The 15,765-nt window shown below is 39.8% G+C and overlaps 1 protein-coding gene across 4 annotated transcripts in view; it reads right to left on the bottom strand.

The window, feature by feature from the left end:
* Window positions 1-13,049: 13,049 nt before the first annotated feature.
* LOC124159584 (zinc finger CCHC domain-containing protein 8 homolog) overlaps window positions 13,050-15,765 on the bottom strand; it is a 62,520-nt gene continuing 59,804 nt past the window's right edge. For all 4 annotated transcript variants that reach the window (XM_046535488.1, XM_046535489.1, XM_046535490.1 and 1 more), the window contains one exon: window positions 13,050-14,334. In XM_046535488.1, coding sequence (XP_046391444.1) covers window positions 13,867-14,334 — 468 coding nt within the window. In that variant the 3' untranslated portion in view covers window positions 13,050-13,866. The remainder of the gene's footprint in view (window positions 14,335-15,765) is intronic.

The following is a 15,765-nucleotide window of genomic DNA, read 5'->3' as shown; positions in this document are numbered from 1 at the left end:
AATCCATGTATGTATATGGTATGAGAGGAATTGCAAACAATCTAATCAGGTCTTTTCTTGAAAAAAGAACCCAGGCAGTAACCATTATAACCGATAACAAGGTTAAACATACCTCACCAGGAGATATTGAGGGGTGTTCCTCAAGGCTCCATTCTTGGGCCCCTGCTTTTTTTGTTATATATCAATGATCTACCCTCACAATTAAAAGGAAATATTTTTTTCTAGGGATGGGTCGAATAGCAGATTTCTCGAATTCGAATATCAAATCATTGCTCGAATATTCGAATACATCGAATTTCGAATACCTCGAATTTCGAATACTAAACGATGAATGCGGGAATGTTTGACTAGGTTGCCTATGCAGCAGGAAACCCAAGATTTTGGCGAGTAATTGTGATTTCCTTTAAAGGATTCAAACAGGAATTTAGCTGATTGATGGAATATTTTAATTTTATGTAAACAATAGGGTAGTTTCCTTCATTAAAGAAAACGAAAGGCATTGATTGTGATTCGGTACCCACCATTAGTGTATTAATAATATACAAATTATTTGGTTTTAGAAATACCGGTTTATACGAATGGCAATGGTCAATTTTATGCTCATTTGAAAAAGGCCAGATTGGCGCTCATGCGATGCCACTCCACGTGACGTCACAGAGACCTAGTTTCTATACGATTAGATAGGAGTTTTACATCGTCTGAGATTACCAATGCATGCATGAGGCACAGAGCTCAGGGAAACATGGTCTTAATAATCACCTATTAACACTGCCTAAGGTCGGAAAGTTTCCTTCGTTTGATGAGGTATTAATAATCCTTATTTAAGCCAACCGCTACCAACTAGCATGGTACTCAGCTACCTGCTAGCATCCTGCGTCGTATCAGCGCTCAGAACCTCGCCCCAAGGTCACCACACTCGCGGCAACGGGAAGCAGAACAACGTCACGCGGAGTTTTTCCCGGCATTCATACTTACCCGTCGCGTTTTCGCGCGCTTGAAATTTTTCACTTTTCATTTAATCGCCAAAAATAGATATCGTCTAATAAAAATCTAAAAGCTTTAAATACGTACTCCAGGAGTAATAATCTTTCGATTTAGGCAATAAAAAAATAGGAAACCACCCTATTTGAGCATTACGCCAAAATGCTAACCCTCCGTTGTATTTCTTTGTCTTTCCGGCATTTATTTTCCTGCGTAAAATGCTTAAATGAAGTCAGAAATATATGTCGTGTTTGGTCTTATTCTTTTTTAAATTACGCGCAGATTACTAATATTTCAATCCAATAAAAGTGTAATGTCAATTGCCGAAAGTCATTGTTATGAAAGTCATTGAGTCATCCGTCTCCCTAATGTTAGTTACAAAAATTTTTTGCATTAAAATATTTTTATTAAAAAATTCTCTGAGATCTGGGGGAGGGGAGTTTATCCCCCCAAAACCCCCCTCGCTGCGTCACTGCTTCGCTTCGCTATATTTATTTCGTTTCATGCTTCGTTTCGTTATTTGCTTTATCTTGCGCCTGATAACAAAACAAAAACTATTGTATATCTGAAGGTGCTTAACTCAAGAGATTAAATCCGTATGTGTAGGGCACACCGTGGTGCGTTTATGCAGTGCATTTTTTCCAAGCAGAGATACTATACCTGGCACGCATAAAGTCATTTCATACAAATGCTGCTTCTTAGAGGCTTTTCTTACACGATTTTGAGCATCAGTCACGCCTCGATCTAGCGATCAGTCAAGTAGCGGTCTAGCTTGTCCTGTGAACAGTCAAGTTTACACAACATTTGTGTTATTAACCCAAAAAAAAAACATTTTCTTAGGGTTCATAACACAAATAGCCAACAACTGAATGCATAAAATGTTGAATTTATTGACTGCTTTATAAAACCATCATTTCTAAAGTTAAAAAATCAAAATTAGAAAATTCATTGAAAAAAATCAGCGCAATTACGCGTAATTACGCATAACATTAACCAAGGTGTTTTTTCAATAGCATACATCAAAAATGTTGGAAAAACACGCAAAATAGTGCGAAAAGTTCGCATTTGTAGCCGCAGGTTGCTGGCCAGAACGTCCCAATCCATCACCTTGCAGTAAGATGAAGAGTGGTAGTGGTGGGGGCTACTGGTGCTACCACGCGTCTTAGCTTGTGCCTTATGGAAGTCTTGGGACGCCGCCCGAGCATGCACAGAACGACATATTAGTGAGTTGACATCGCCGCGCCGCCCGGCGGCCATATAATCTTGGTGTTGCAGAATACCTTGTTTTGGTGACCAGTTGACTTATTATATATGTGTAAATTGTTTTAATGTAAATAGGCCTAGTGGTAGTTGAGTTAATCGAGTTAGTGATTGTTAGTGTTTTAGTGTAAGTGATTGTTTTGTGTATTAGTGGTCTCCAGATTGCTTGAAAAACTCACTTAAATACTCAAAATATTCAAAATTTTTGACCCCCGGTGGAGTGTGCCCATTCCAGCATTTGACTCATGAGCCGCCACTGGGGAGTGGAATTCTGTACATGCCTACCGACATCAGTCAGTGTTGGTTTCTTAAAGTTGGCACTTGTACCAACAGATGACATTCTCAACACACCTCTACCCAAGAATATCACTTAAGAGGATTCTGATGCCCATTGCTAGATTTTTGTTGCTCCGCACACACTGTAATGAGTATTCAAAAACTGCCACACAGTGCTACCTACAAGGGCATTCAAGCATCAACTGTAGTCCTAGGCTGGAAACAAATTTTGTTACCCTTTACTGTGGATGGAGTCGAGGCTACGGAGGAACACTTTTGTTCAATCCAGAGGGGACGCCTCCCAATTCCACCCTATCCTTTGAAGCACTAGTACAAACATCCCAAGTCCACACAATAATTATGACGGTATATAAAAAAACCAACAATGTATTACATTACTTGAGGTGATCCGCTGATAAAGGAAGTTATAATCAGAATGAATTAACACATTTTTACAGAGTTGCAGTACAAAAATGGTAGCTTAACTTTGGACTCTAGAGAGGGAGGGAAAGCCATTGTCTGGACTGAGAGCTCAAAAGATAAAACTCCAATTGGCGCAAGCGTGGAAACAAGGATCCTCAGCTCCACATTCCTCATGCAGGGGCACCTTTCTAATTGAGTTCCCATGTATTTCCATTCAATTCAAAGATCCTGAATACACTCGCAGTTTAATACAGAGACCGACCGTCATCTATCAATGACATGCCTGACTCTGCTTGAATCTGAGTGTCATCTATTCCTCTTGCCTCTTGTCAATTTAAGGCTCTCTCAGCTTAGTCCAAAGTTATTGCTCATTGTGTGCCAAACTTCCCAGTTCCAGAGTTTTTCCCAGACATTCATGCCATTCATTCAAGCGGTGAGTGGAGCATAGATCATGCAAACAGAAGACTTTTGAAAACGAAAGTTGATTACTCTGAGGATTGGATCCATAAAAGATTGGATCAAAAAAGTGGGAAAATATTGTGTGATTATGGGCCTATTCTATTCACTGTCTCCAAGAAATAAAATCACAAATTTATCAAACCAGGATCCCCTATTTGATGTAGCTTTAAAATAACGTTAAAGGTTCCATATTCAACCCAATACATATATGTACAATATCACAAGGCACTATAAACACTTACGGCTAACACCATATTTCCAAGGCTTCCATCGTTTGGCTTCAAGCAGTAAGCGTGGGGTTTCATTCTTTGGAGGAATTCAAATTTTTTTTTCAGATTTTTATGATAAATAATTGATGAAAGACAAAATATCGAGCCACGAAAATTTAGTATCAGTTTTACAATACTAATTTAAAAAAGGATAGTAAGAATAAATACTCCAACTCATCAAACAAATTTTATAATGGAAATTTTTAATTTGCAGTCGCATTACAGAGGTACATTACAGTAGAATCACTAGAAAAGTTGAGGGAATTTAAATGTTGATTCAAGTTTTTTGAATTGAAAGATGTTAACTGATAGGGCTTTAATGGTTCTAGGCGAAATAAAATTAGAAAATTAAATGTCAGTTTAGGTGGGCTGACGCTATTAGAGTACTCACATTCGGTGCAAAGGCTTCTGTGGGCCTTAAAAAGGACCACAAAGATAGAAAGACAACTCAAAAATAAGACACCAAGTACGAAAACGGAGAAACCCAAGGCAGTGGGTTATGCTACAATCCTCTATGTGGCAGGCATCAGTGAAAAAATCGCGAGACTCCTCAGAAAATTCGACGTTACAACACGCTTCAACTGTGTTAAGAAGACTGGAGAACTTCTTCTGACTCCTAAGGACTGTATCTCACCTCACGCCTACGAGGGAGTTTATGAAATTGAATGCAGTTGCGGTATGTCATACATCGGACAGACTAAGACAGCTGTGAAGTGCCGCATACAAGAACATAGAAGAGTGGCGAACAATAAACAATTCCATCAGTCGGCTGTGGCTGAGCATACTCTTGAGTGAACCTGGACACGACATCAACTGGAAAGAAACAAAAGTTATCGCCAGAGAATGCCGATATTTTGAGAGGAGACTGAAATATCCAAACATCCTCATAATTTCAATTGAGAGGATAGCTACCAACTCCACAGTACGTGGAAGACTCTTCACCCCATACCACTATGCTATTGGCCGCAAGGTGACCAATGAGGGAGAACCTACACCACTGGGCTGCCTATATAACGGTGGCCAAAACACGGCATAATCTATTCGACCTGAAGACGCCTGCTGGAATGGAGGAGAAACTCTTGTCACCAATGCAACGACGACACGGTGAAACCCGAAAAATGCAGCCTCTATTCATATTCCTGATGTGCCTTTTTTCTGTCTTTATTGCCTATGGGTGAGGTAGCAATCAAGGTAAGTCAATCATTGACTTCCATTTGGAATCAAAATAGTTGTAAGTGATCCTATTCCTATACTTCTACCATTCCATTCTGTTGCTCTGCTCACGTGCAAAACGCTTTGTAGAGCAGCAATGAAAAGGAAATAGGTATGAGTGAAGAGTGAGGTAGGGACTTTTGGGCACCAGATCTGAAAACATTCCAATGGGCCTACAGTTTGTGGGCACCACATGAAATCTTCCTGAGCAATCGAATGTTTTAAGGTGCTTAGGTTTTTAAGATCCTGATTACACTTGCAGTTTAATGCAGAGACCGATTGTCATCTATCAATGACATGCCTGACTCCGCTCGGATCTGACAATGAGTGTCATCTAGAGATGATGGCTGACTGTGCTCGGCAGCTGCAACCTTGAAAGCTCCGTTCTTCGCTTTCCCTTATCTTAGCGGTATCTCATTGTTATGAACGTTGGCAGTAGCTTCTCAAGCATCTACATTACCCATCAGTTCTTGTTTGAAACTTTTCTGTGTCACTGGCACCCTCGGAAAGTTCGTGCACTTTTTTATGAGGTAACGTTTCTCTTATTTGTGCTATTGGTGTAGTGAATGATTTCTCTATTCTCTTTTTTTTCAATATTTATCCTCTAATTCATTGCATCCTCTATTTTAATAGGCAATACAAAAAAATTGCCGATGAAAAAATATAACATATTTTGAACTCTGAGCTGTTGGAAAGGAATTCTTTGGTACAAATGAGTTCTATTACATTGACTAAAATTTTTTACCCTAATATTATATTTTTTATAAAGAATTTAAGTTTTTATTAATAAAAAAAACTAACTTCTACTCATAATAAAATTGAGGAATTTTAATTTTACAATGATACACTCCATTCATTGCAGCAATCTCTCAGTTGCAGATAAAGGTAGGGCATCCCCAGCATGTTTCGGTAATATTTTTTAATTGAAGTATTTAATCTGCTCTACATATTTAATTATGTGAGTATATTACATCGGAACAGGATTGCCAGAATTGACATTTTCCAGAAAAATGTTTATTTTGTAAGATGACAAGAGACCTATCTTGTGATATAATACATATTTAGATTCATGTATACATTGGCCGTGTTGACAAACTCATGGCATACTATACCTGTGATCATAAAAATTTAAAATGGTTCAGGAGATTAGGAATACCTGAGGAGCATAAAATGCTTTTGAATTCTTAACTCCTGTATCAGAAGTCTGGCTTCCAAAAACTGAGCTTGAACTCATTCAGGTTATCTATAATAGATGACCTCACCAAAGGCCACACGAAAAATTTGCCTGTACATAACAAGGGGCCCCTCCTAATTATCAACAAATTTGCATTTGCCGAAGGATTTCGAAAAGTGGAATGAGAAAAGGGTCCAAAAACGATGTGGACAGTGTTCAAAGATTGGGAAGAAGACCCTTTTGTGACCACCTTCTGCCGCAACTGCCCCGAAGAACCTGGCCTCCACTTGGATGCTTGCTTGCAAGTTTATCACCAATGATTCCCCTCCAATCATCATAAAATTGAACAAAATCGTTTTAAAAAATGGTATGTATATTTTGAAAATGTTATAATTTGAATTGTAAATATTCAAAATAAATTAAACATGGTAAATAATCAAGAATCCACTGATAATAAGTAAGTAATGTAAATAAATGTAGCATATAATTTCATTTTGTTAATAAGTTCATTTATTGTATGTAATAAATGCATTTATGACGATGTAAATTAAGTAATGTTCACATTGAAAATAACTCTTCTATGTAAGCTGGGGTTTGATAGCCTTGCTCTTGCCCTGCAAACAATTGGCTTGCTCCCTCCATGCTCTGAATGATCCCCTGATTTCTTCCTTGGGTCTTTTGAGTAGAGTTTATTGACCTTATTTCCACAAGAAATAGAACAGTTTTTCAACAGCTTGCATAAGTTGCCAGGTTCTCAAGTGCATGTTGGGAGACTTGTAGAATAGGTGCACTGTTCGAAAAGTAGAGTTGGCACAAAGGTTCATTACTAACAAAATTTTTTTCCACTCCACAATGAACGTTTGAACGTTAATAGTATGATCAGCAGCATCACAAGACAGAAACTGCTCATCTGAGCCAACCCTATTTTGACGAGTGCATTGGGGTTTCTCGACCGGTGGAACAAAAGAATATCATTTACTGTTAGGTGAAGTTTACATTTAGGTGAAGTATTGGTTCACTTGCGTGAATTCCCAAAAATGATACCCCAATACATGTACCTTCATCTCATTTAGTTTTTGTGTGTCTTTCTCCATCGTAAATAGGAGGTATTATAGGAAGAGGTGTGGGCAAAGGGCCTTCAGCCTTGCCTGAAACTACATTTGGGGGCCGCGTTTTTTACAACACACTCAAGGTCATCACCGGGAAATACTAGGGAAGGGGAGAAATGATAGTGGAGGGGGGTTTGGGATGCTTAAGTTGGGTGTCAGGAAGATCAGGAAAACATTCCGATGGGCCTACAGTTTGTGGGCACCACATGAAATCTTCTTGAGCAATCAAATGTTTTAAGGTTAAAGGTTAAGGTTAAATTAAATTTGTAAGAGAGAGTAAACAAAGGTTTTGGAAAGAAAGATCTCTCAGAATGGGGGAACGGGTAGGAGTGCTACAAGAAAGTTCATGGTTGGAGTTGGAAGTGCCTCTTCATTAGGAGTAGCCTGCAAAATAAATTGGTGGTAAATAGAGTCCAATATTTAAGATACTCCTCCTCACTTTCATCTTCGTCTTCACTGCTCTCATGTATGTCTACTTCACTGCTATCATATATGTCCGCTGCTTCTACTCCACTGTTTACTGCTTAGACACTCGCTAGGCACCGCCTGTAGCCCTTCGCATATTCTCTCATGAATTTAGTTCAAGCCCATTCCTTGGGATTCGGCGCTTCTGCCAAAGACCAGTTTGCCCTCAATATGAGCTCGTGTGATAAGTATTATATCATCTGTGATATCCTTACCACATCTCCCCACCTGGTCGTTGACAACCTCAGTACTTTTCCCGACCTTTCCCCCTCCGAAATGTAGCATTGTCTCTAAAATGTAACTTTAAAATGAAAAATATTTCCTCTATCATTAAGTGTCTTAATTCTCTTCTTTCCTCATATATCCAACTGTTGATTTATGATTTATTGTCACAAGGTGCATATTTACCGTTAAGGACATTCAAATTTGAATAATTTTATGGACTTACAGCATTTCCTTGGTATGATTCAATTATGTAGGGTTTAAGTGGGAGTGTAAGAAATACCCTGCGTGATCTTCCTCACATGTTAAACTACAAAGTATTGTCGCTGCGATGTTTACGAGTATGCACCTAATTAGGGAAATTGTGTCAGCCACAATATTTTTACTGAACTCCAACTTCTCCTCGATTCCTACCGTAAGTTTTTAGGCGAACCCTTTCCCTCCAAAGTTGCACTATCTTTTATGATTTCACATTTTAATGTACAGCAGTCAGAAGCACTGATTTTTTTGCTGCTTTCGCCGGAATAACTAGTTCTATTGAGAAATATTTGCCGTAGTTCGTATAAACGAATTCAATTTGCTCCAGGGGACCAAGCCCGATGCTTGTACTTTCAAAAGATTTTTTATTATCAAAAAATCGTATAATTGAACAGCGCCATGTATTTACCATATGCTTTTTGCCGGGACCACTATTTCGCTTCGTATTAACTAAAATTTCGTGATATCCTGCTTCATATAATCGAGAGTTAACTGTATTTGTAAACTACTAGCAGACATTTCATATTCACAGATAAAAAGTATAAAAAGTAATGAGAAATTAAAGCTGCTTTATAACAGCAGAGATTGGAAAAATGAATCATCATAAGCATATAATATTACATACGACAATTTATGCATAAAATATTATAATAATAAGGGATAGTGGATATGTAAGTATGAAAAAAAAATACCGTATAAGCGCGTGTAAGAGGCGCACCTTTTTTCCCAAACATTGCAGCCGAAAATGGGGGTGCGCCTCTTACACAAACTTCTTATCTTCCCCCCCTCCCCTACCCGGTCGCAAGTCCTAGGGGAACTGAGGGGCCTTGGTTTACAGCGTGAGTCAGTCATCTGAAATCCTGCGTCAAAATCAAGCGGCAGGTAGGGGAGTTTCTCCCTTAGTGACGTATTTTTAAAATGCTCCTGTTTGAATTTCTTGTAAGCATCGCGCCGTCACGTCGGTACCCCAGAGGTGAACATTGAAAAGATCGCGCGGGGTGATTCGCTCCGGAATGCGCGCTAAATTTACTGTCAAGAGTGGGCATCCCGCGGCATTTATACTGCATATCGTAATCGCTTATCAAACGTATAGAAACGCGTAGTTTTGAAGGACATACCTGATTCGTCAACATCTGTCTTGCCGAGCAATTTCCATTACGCTGAGCACCTGATTTTTCAAAAATTATCTTCAGATGCTAATATGAGGATTTATGCAACTGAAAATTATATTGGTGTCAAAACCTGCGGTTTAAAAAATTCGAACGAGTGTGTTCATTGTTGGACTAGCGCTGAAGGAGAGGTCGAGGGGAAGGAGCGCGCTCCATATTTCAAGCTACGAGGCTATGAGCGAAGGAGCAAGGGAAGAATATGTCCGATCTTGCATGTGACGTCGTTGCCTTTAAAGTGAAGAGGCGAAGGCACAGCAATGCGATATACGCAGTTTGCGTTGCCTGAAGTTTCCAGTCCGTCTCGTCTTGTTTGAATGCGCTTATGCTACGCTTGTTTCTTCCGAAATTGTGCTGTTTGGACTATGTTGAATATTAGTAGCCTTGTTTTAGCTATAAATCTTTGTGTCAATTAATTAGAGCTCAAAAAACTTAAATGCTGTCAGATATACGTCGCGTTAGGTCTAATTCTTTTTAGAACCTCGTGCGTGTCATACAATTGCTGAAAGATATCGAGATATCTTCGAGCTCAGAAGGTGACTCACCTAGCATTTGACCTCCAGAAACTCGGAGAATTGAACCTGGTAGACCGAAAAAGGTCAGTTGGTGAGATGGGGTAGGGATGAAACGCGTTTCCATTATTCCCCTGTAACTTGATAATTTCCTATTTTCCTATGGAGTCCCGGAAAGGAAAAAAAACGGCCCCGCGCACACACACCGAATTTGGACGGCTGGTAAAATATCGGCCGATATTTTACCGGCGAATCGATGCTTGTACACACGCCGGATTTTTACCGGTCAAACGATAAGTTGCTATGTTTTTGAGCCGGCGACGGCAATCCACAGTGACAATGGCCGGCAGCTAACCGGCATTTAGCCGGTGCCGGCGCGTGTTCGGTACGTGTGCAAGCTCCAATGCTCTCCCATTGTTCACTATTGGAATGTGGACGGCCGATATTTTACCGGCTGTCCAAAATCGGTGTGTGTGCAAGGGGCCTTAAATCTACGACGTGGTTATTATCCTAAGGCGCTGAGATTGTCCCGATTGTTGTCCTATCTCTTGGGAAGGCTCATGCTATGTGCCTGTCGTGTTTTGCCTTAAAATTTTCCACGGCTGCAATTCTATTGCAATACTCCTGCGAGAGCTTTTAAACAAAATTGTTCGTGAGTAGGACAAGCAACGTAGAGCGATGACGTATGTGAAGAGAGGATCGGAACTCTTTCCACTCCCTCTTATGCCGCTATTACTGCCGCAGTTATCAAAATTTCCTCTTTCAAATAGTACTGAAAGAGGAAATTTCGATAACTGTCGAAATTCCAGGCATACGTCTGCAACACCGCACGATAGGATAAAAAGATACCGTAAAATTTTTTTTCTTTATAGCTTCCTTCCTCAAAATAGGGGTGCGCCTCTTACACGTGTGCGCCTCTTACACAAGCTTTTACGGTATATTAATCCAAAAAACTAGAGATGTGCGAATAGTATCCGCGAATACTCGAATACCTCCAATACTAGAAAGTATTTGATACTCGAGGTCTCGAATAGTTACGCGAAAAGTACCGCCTCGAATACCTCGAATACTTTGAATTTTGCGTCGTACACCGTCGCACGCACGTCGTTGGTAGTTGACTCGGAAAAATGTAGAGAACTCTAGTCTTTTAGTGCATGCAGCGCCGTTTTAGGCAAGTTGACGAACTACATCAAATTCGCGGGTTATAGCGGTGAAAAGAGTTCGACGTGGGGAACCTAAATTGATCCGGGTGAAAAAATCCGAAAATCCCCGGTTTCCCCCACCAGGAAAACCTCAGTGCCGTGGGATAGTAACTACGTAGCACAATTCCCGAAATCCGCCTCCCCCTCCATCCATCAGCCCTCTGCCCCTCCTCCGACGCTTTCCTCCTCTTCGAAATCAAACAAAAGGCCCCAGCTCGCACAGGTTTCGTATAAGTGAGACGAAGTGTTTATCATGCGTCATTTATGGCTAATAAGCACATGCACTTAGTTTCAATCTTTTCCAGGAGATGAAACTACCATATGGAGAAACTCAGTGCCGTGGGATAGTAACATTGGCGCATTTCCCACGATCTGCTATCCCCCTCCATTCAGCACTCGCCTCACCCACTCTGAGGTTTTCCTTTTCTCCGAAATAAAAAAAAAGGCCCCAGCACGCGCAGGAATCATATTACGAAGACCTTAGCTTCGAAAAAAATATCAAGTTACACAAGAACAAAAGAAATGGGTTTCGCACCCCCCCCCTTTTCTCACCCACTGACCTTTTTCAGCCTGCCTGCTTCTAAGTTTCGAGTTTCTAGAGGTCAACTGCTGCATGAATCACCTATTAGCCCAAAAGGTGTCTAACAATGACTTTTGGCAATTGATATTACACCTTTGTCGGATTGAAATATTAGTAATGTGTGCGTAATTTAAAAAAGAACAAGACCAAACGCGATGCATTTCTGACTTTATTTAAGCATTATATGCGAGGAAATAAATGTCAAAATAGGACGGAGACTTGGCATTCTGGCGAGACTCGATATGAGCAGCAGAGCTTCTGGGAAGTTGATGCAGTATTTTTTTTCCGGAAACATATATCAAGTTACAATTTATGAGTGGTGCTATAAATCTTTATTGTTACAGTCCCAGAGGAAGGGATATTTTCTCAGGATATTTGGTTTCTCCCTGATATCAATTCCAATTCATCTTCTTATCTCGTGAGAACTCCCAAAGATGGACTGAAAATAATTGAAGAAAATCCGGCGGAGAAGAGCTTGTATTTTGCAAAATGCCTCAGATTGTCAGCTAGCACTTGGCAGCAGGAGTGGGGGTAAAGCGATGTTAGTTGAATTAATTATATGCCCAATTGTTTCCATGAAATTAAAATAATCCATTAATCAGCTAAATTCCTGTTCGAATCCTTTAAAGGAAATCAAAATTACTCCCCAAAATCTTGTGTTGCCTGCTGCATAGGCAACCGAGTCAAACATTCCAGCATTCATCGTTTAGTATTCGAGGTATTCGAATATTCGAGCAATGATTTAATATTGGAATTCGATATTCGAGTTCGAGAAATCTGCTATTCGACCCATCTCTACAAAAAACTATTAAAAAAATGCCTAAAGGTAAAGCATGTCAACTTAAAAATCGACCCCAGAAGTAAATTATGTGGAATGGTTTGAAAAAAAAAAAAAAAAAAAAAGACGTCAAAAAGTTGCTGCAAGCAATTTACACAAGTGCCTTTGTGAGTGCCTCAACTTCTTCCTCTTTCTTTTTAATTATATACTTTGAAAAAAAAATTTTAATAAAGGAATAATTTTTTACAAAACATATTACTTTGATCATTTTTGATAAAATATTACACTTCTAAGCCTAAATGACGAAAAAAATTCAGATCACAGCAAAGTTAAAATTTTTACCATCAGGCTTTAAGTGTTGAGATGTTTCAATAAAATGATTGTTGATGATTAAAATACACTTTAAATTTTCTGATATACTATTAGTTCATACATGCACTGATGAGGAAATTTAATATTTGGAAGGCAGGCATTTATCGACCAAGTTCTACCATATATGTACCACAAGGCTGCCATTCTGAATGGGATTATGACCATGCTATTTTTCAAGGCTGCAAAAACAGTCATAATCTTCAGGACTATGCAACTTGGTATTCTAATTTTAGAGAATGAAAAAAGTAAAATAGGAATGAAGAATGAATGAATTGGATATGTGGATCCAAGAGGAAAAATGATGAGAAAATAAGACAAGAAAAGCCAAAAGAAGGATTCTAATTTTGTCTCTTGTGTTATTGACTCAGTTAAATTTACATCAAAATACAATCCAATTTTTTCATTCAAATACATTTTATGAACTGGAACATGATTTCTGCTAAAGCTGCAAAAATTTTGTACTGTCATCGCTTCAAGAAGCACAAACAAAACATTAATAATTGTACTTGAACACACATCATCGGAGCCTGCATGGCGCACAGTGACTCATTCCTCTGAAAGTGCATCTGTCTGAAACTCAGCACAGGGAATGATCCAGCATGAAATCAAATATCACTCGATCAAAGAATGTTCACACCAATTTACGATTTGTACTCGATAGTCCTTTGAAGGTGTGATCTGCTCCCACGCATGCATGCATTCACCAATTGTGCCACAATTCCCTATTTCAACCCAAAAATTTACTCAAAAATCTCGAGCAAGACCTATATCCTGTCAGTTCTCGAGAAGTTAACTAACTCACCACATTCCCATAATTAATGTTTTAAAAGAATTATCATCACAAACCTATGCATGAATTTCACTGAAATTGTCTCTGTTTATACATAATTCATCCAGAAATGCAAATTCCATATCTGAGAAATTTTGCCAATTTGATTTAAATTGATATCATGATAACATGTACTCATTCATCAGTTGATTCTGTGGAGCAAAAGTGACTCAATCACAACTACTAATGCACAGCTATCAGAAGGGACAATTGTAAATCTAGTCCTAAAATTATCCTCTTTGAAAATGATGATCAGAGAGAGAAACGTGCTTCAGACGGTCACTCTTCATGCATGCATCCTGCATTGGGACAGCCGGCGTCAAGGTGATCCGGCAGGAGACGCCACTTCCTCCCCCTCTTTCTGCAGCTTCGCCACAACCTTGCGCACTTTCTTGATCAAGTCACTCATCTTCTCGTACTTGCCTGTCGAGTCGGGGAGATTCTCAAAGTTGATCACGTCACATATGTCCCGAGAGAAGGCAGCGGGGGAGGGCAGGCACGTGTATGGCGAGGCGCCAAAGAGCGCAGGCGTGCCCAGCACCACCGACTTGACCATACCAGGTGTGACAGGAGCTGCAGTCGAGGAGGTGCTGCCGTCGTCGAGGGAAGGGTCATCGGGGGGGGCCGAGTCGTCTGGGGGCCCACCCACGGCCTTGCCCAGCAGGCGGGACGTGTCACCACTGGAGCTGCCCCCATCCTCAAGCGCTGCCAGCAGCTGACTCTTCTGCGCCTCGAGATCCGAGAGTGAGGGGGACTGCGCTCTTGACGATGACTGGCTGCTTGCACCCTGAGCCAAGAGGAACGAATGAATAGAGAGAGGGTGTGTGACAGACACAGTCATTCAACGGAATGGCACTCATTGGGGAGTACATATGAGGACAAAGTGGTAAAATATGCAATGAGAATACTGATGATTTGAAACCTGTTCCAGAACCGAATGAGAGGAAACTCAGGAATAATTTCATTTCCACATTCTTCTCATCCCATATCGAGCTCAGGTTAAGACATTATTATGTAATACAAATGACATGATTTCCTTCACACATAACCTACAGTTGCATTCAAAGTAGCTTTCACTTATGGTTCTGATTCTTAAATAATGTAGAATTGCTAAAAATTCTACGTCAGTTCCACTAACGGTGAAATTTATTTGAAAATATGACTAAATGGTCTTTTCCCTAGTGCTTTGCTACCAAGCAGTTGATATGCTCCTGTTGTCACAAAATGGTGAATACACTGCAATGACAACACCACCGGATGCACAATGCAGAATTCAGTGGCAATACGATGAAGATGAGTCGATTTTTAAGCTCAATGTTTTAACCTTACCATATTCTGTCATGAAATGGGTCGAAACTATTCCCTCTTCTCCCCCTTCAGCCAACTTTTGGGGTCGAAACTTAACAATTGATAGCTAAGTTTCAAATAGTTTCATTTTGTTCCCAGGAGTACAGTTATGTACGGGTTGAATCTAAACTCCTCCGTGATTATAATTTTTTGCAGGTACAAAACTAAACCTAGGCCTCGCATTTTTGTATCCCTCCTGGTCGAAATGAAAAATTTTCACTTCATTTCAATTTCATCTTCTTTAATGCCATCCCTTCTTCTTTAGCTATCATCCTTCCCAAGCAATGCCAGGTTATCTGCTAGTTTATCATATACTAGAAATTGTTTAATTTCAATCATTTCATATTCCAGAAATCATTCAATTGTCATTCATGGCAACGACTACAACCCCACATTAAGGAATATTTTATGCTGACATTCATTTCTGATTTCAAAAGGGATACAGCACAATATACAAAGACGTGGAGATGGTTAAATGAAGAGATCTCCATGCTCATCCCATAGATTCATTGCAGCCTTTTGCCCATGCCTGCTACAATCTTAATCTAAATTTTGGTTACATAAACAAGCAAGTCCTCCTAGGTAACACTATTTAAGATAATGATGGCACCACTGACAGTTGCCTCGAAGAATTGGATATTGGAAACATGGACTTAGGATTCTCATAACTACAGGGAAGGATCAAAAAGTAGTAAGACTGAATTTCCGTCGCAAGAACGAAGCTTAGGATGGGGATTGGACCTCTTGGGAGCGATACTCGAGAGCCTCGAACAGAAGAATGAACAAATGAAGAAGAAAAAAATGAAAATTCTGTGTCAAACTCAGGAAAACTGTGATGGAGACCCTTGCAATGATTAATGAGCTGTTCTGG

This window comes from Ischnura elegans, chromosome 5 (assembly GCF_921293095.1).
Source record: "Ischnura elegans chromosome 5, ioIscEleg1.1, whole genome shotgun sequence".
NCBI lineage: Eukaryota > Metazoa > Arthropoda > Insecta > Odonata > Coenagrionidae > Ischnura > Ischnura elegans.
The sequence above is the reverse complement of the archived record's forward strand: the minus strand, read 5'-3'. Positions and strand labels throughout refer to the sequence as shown.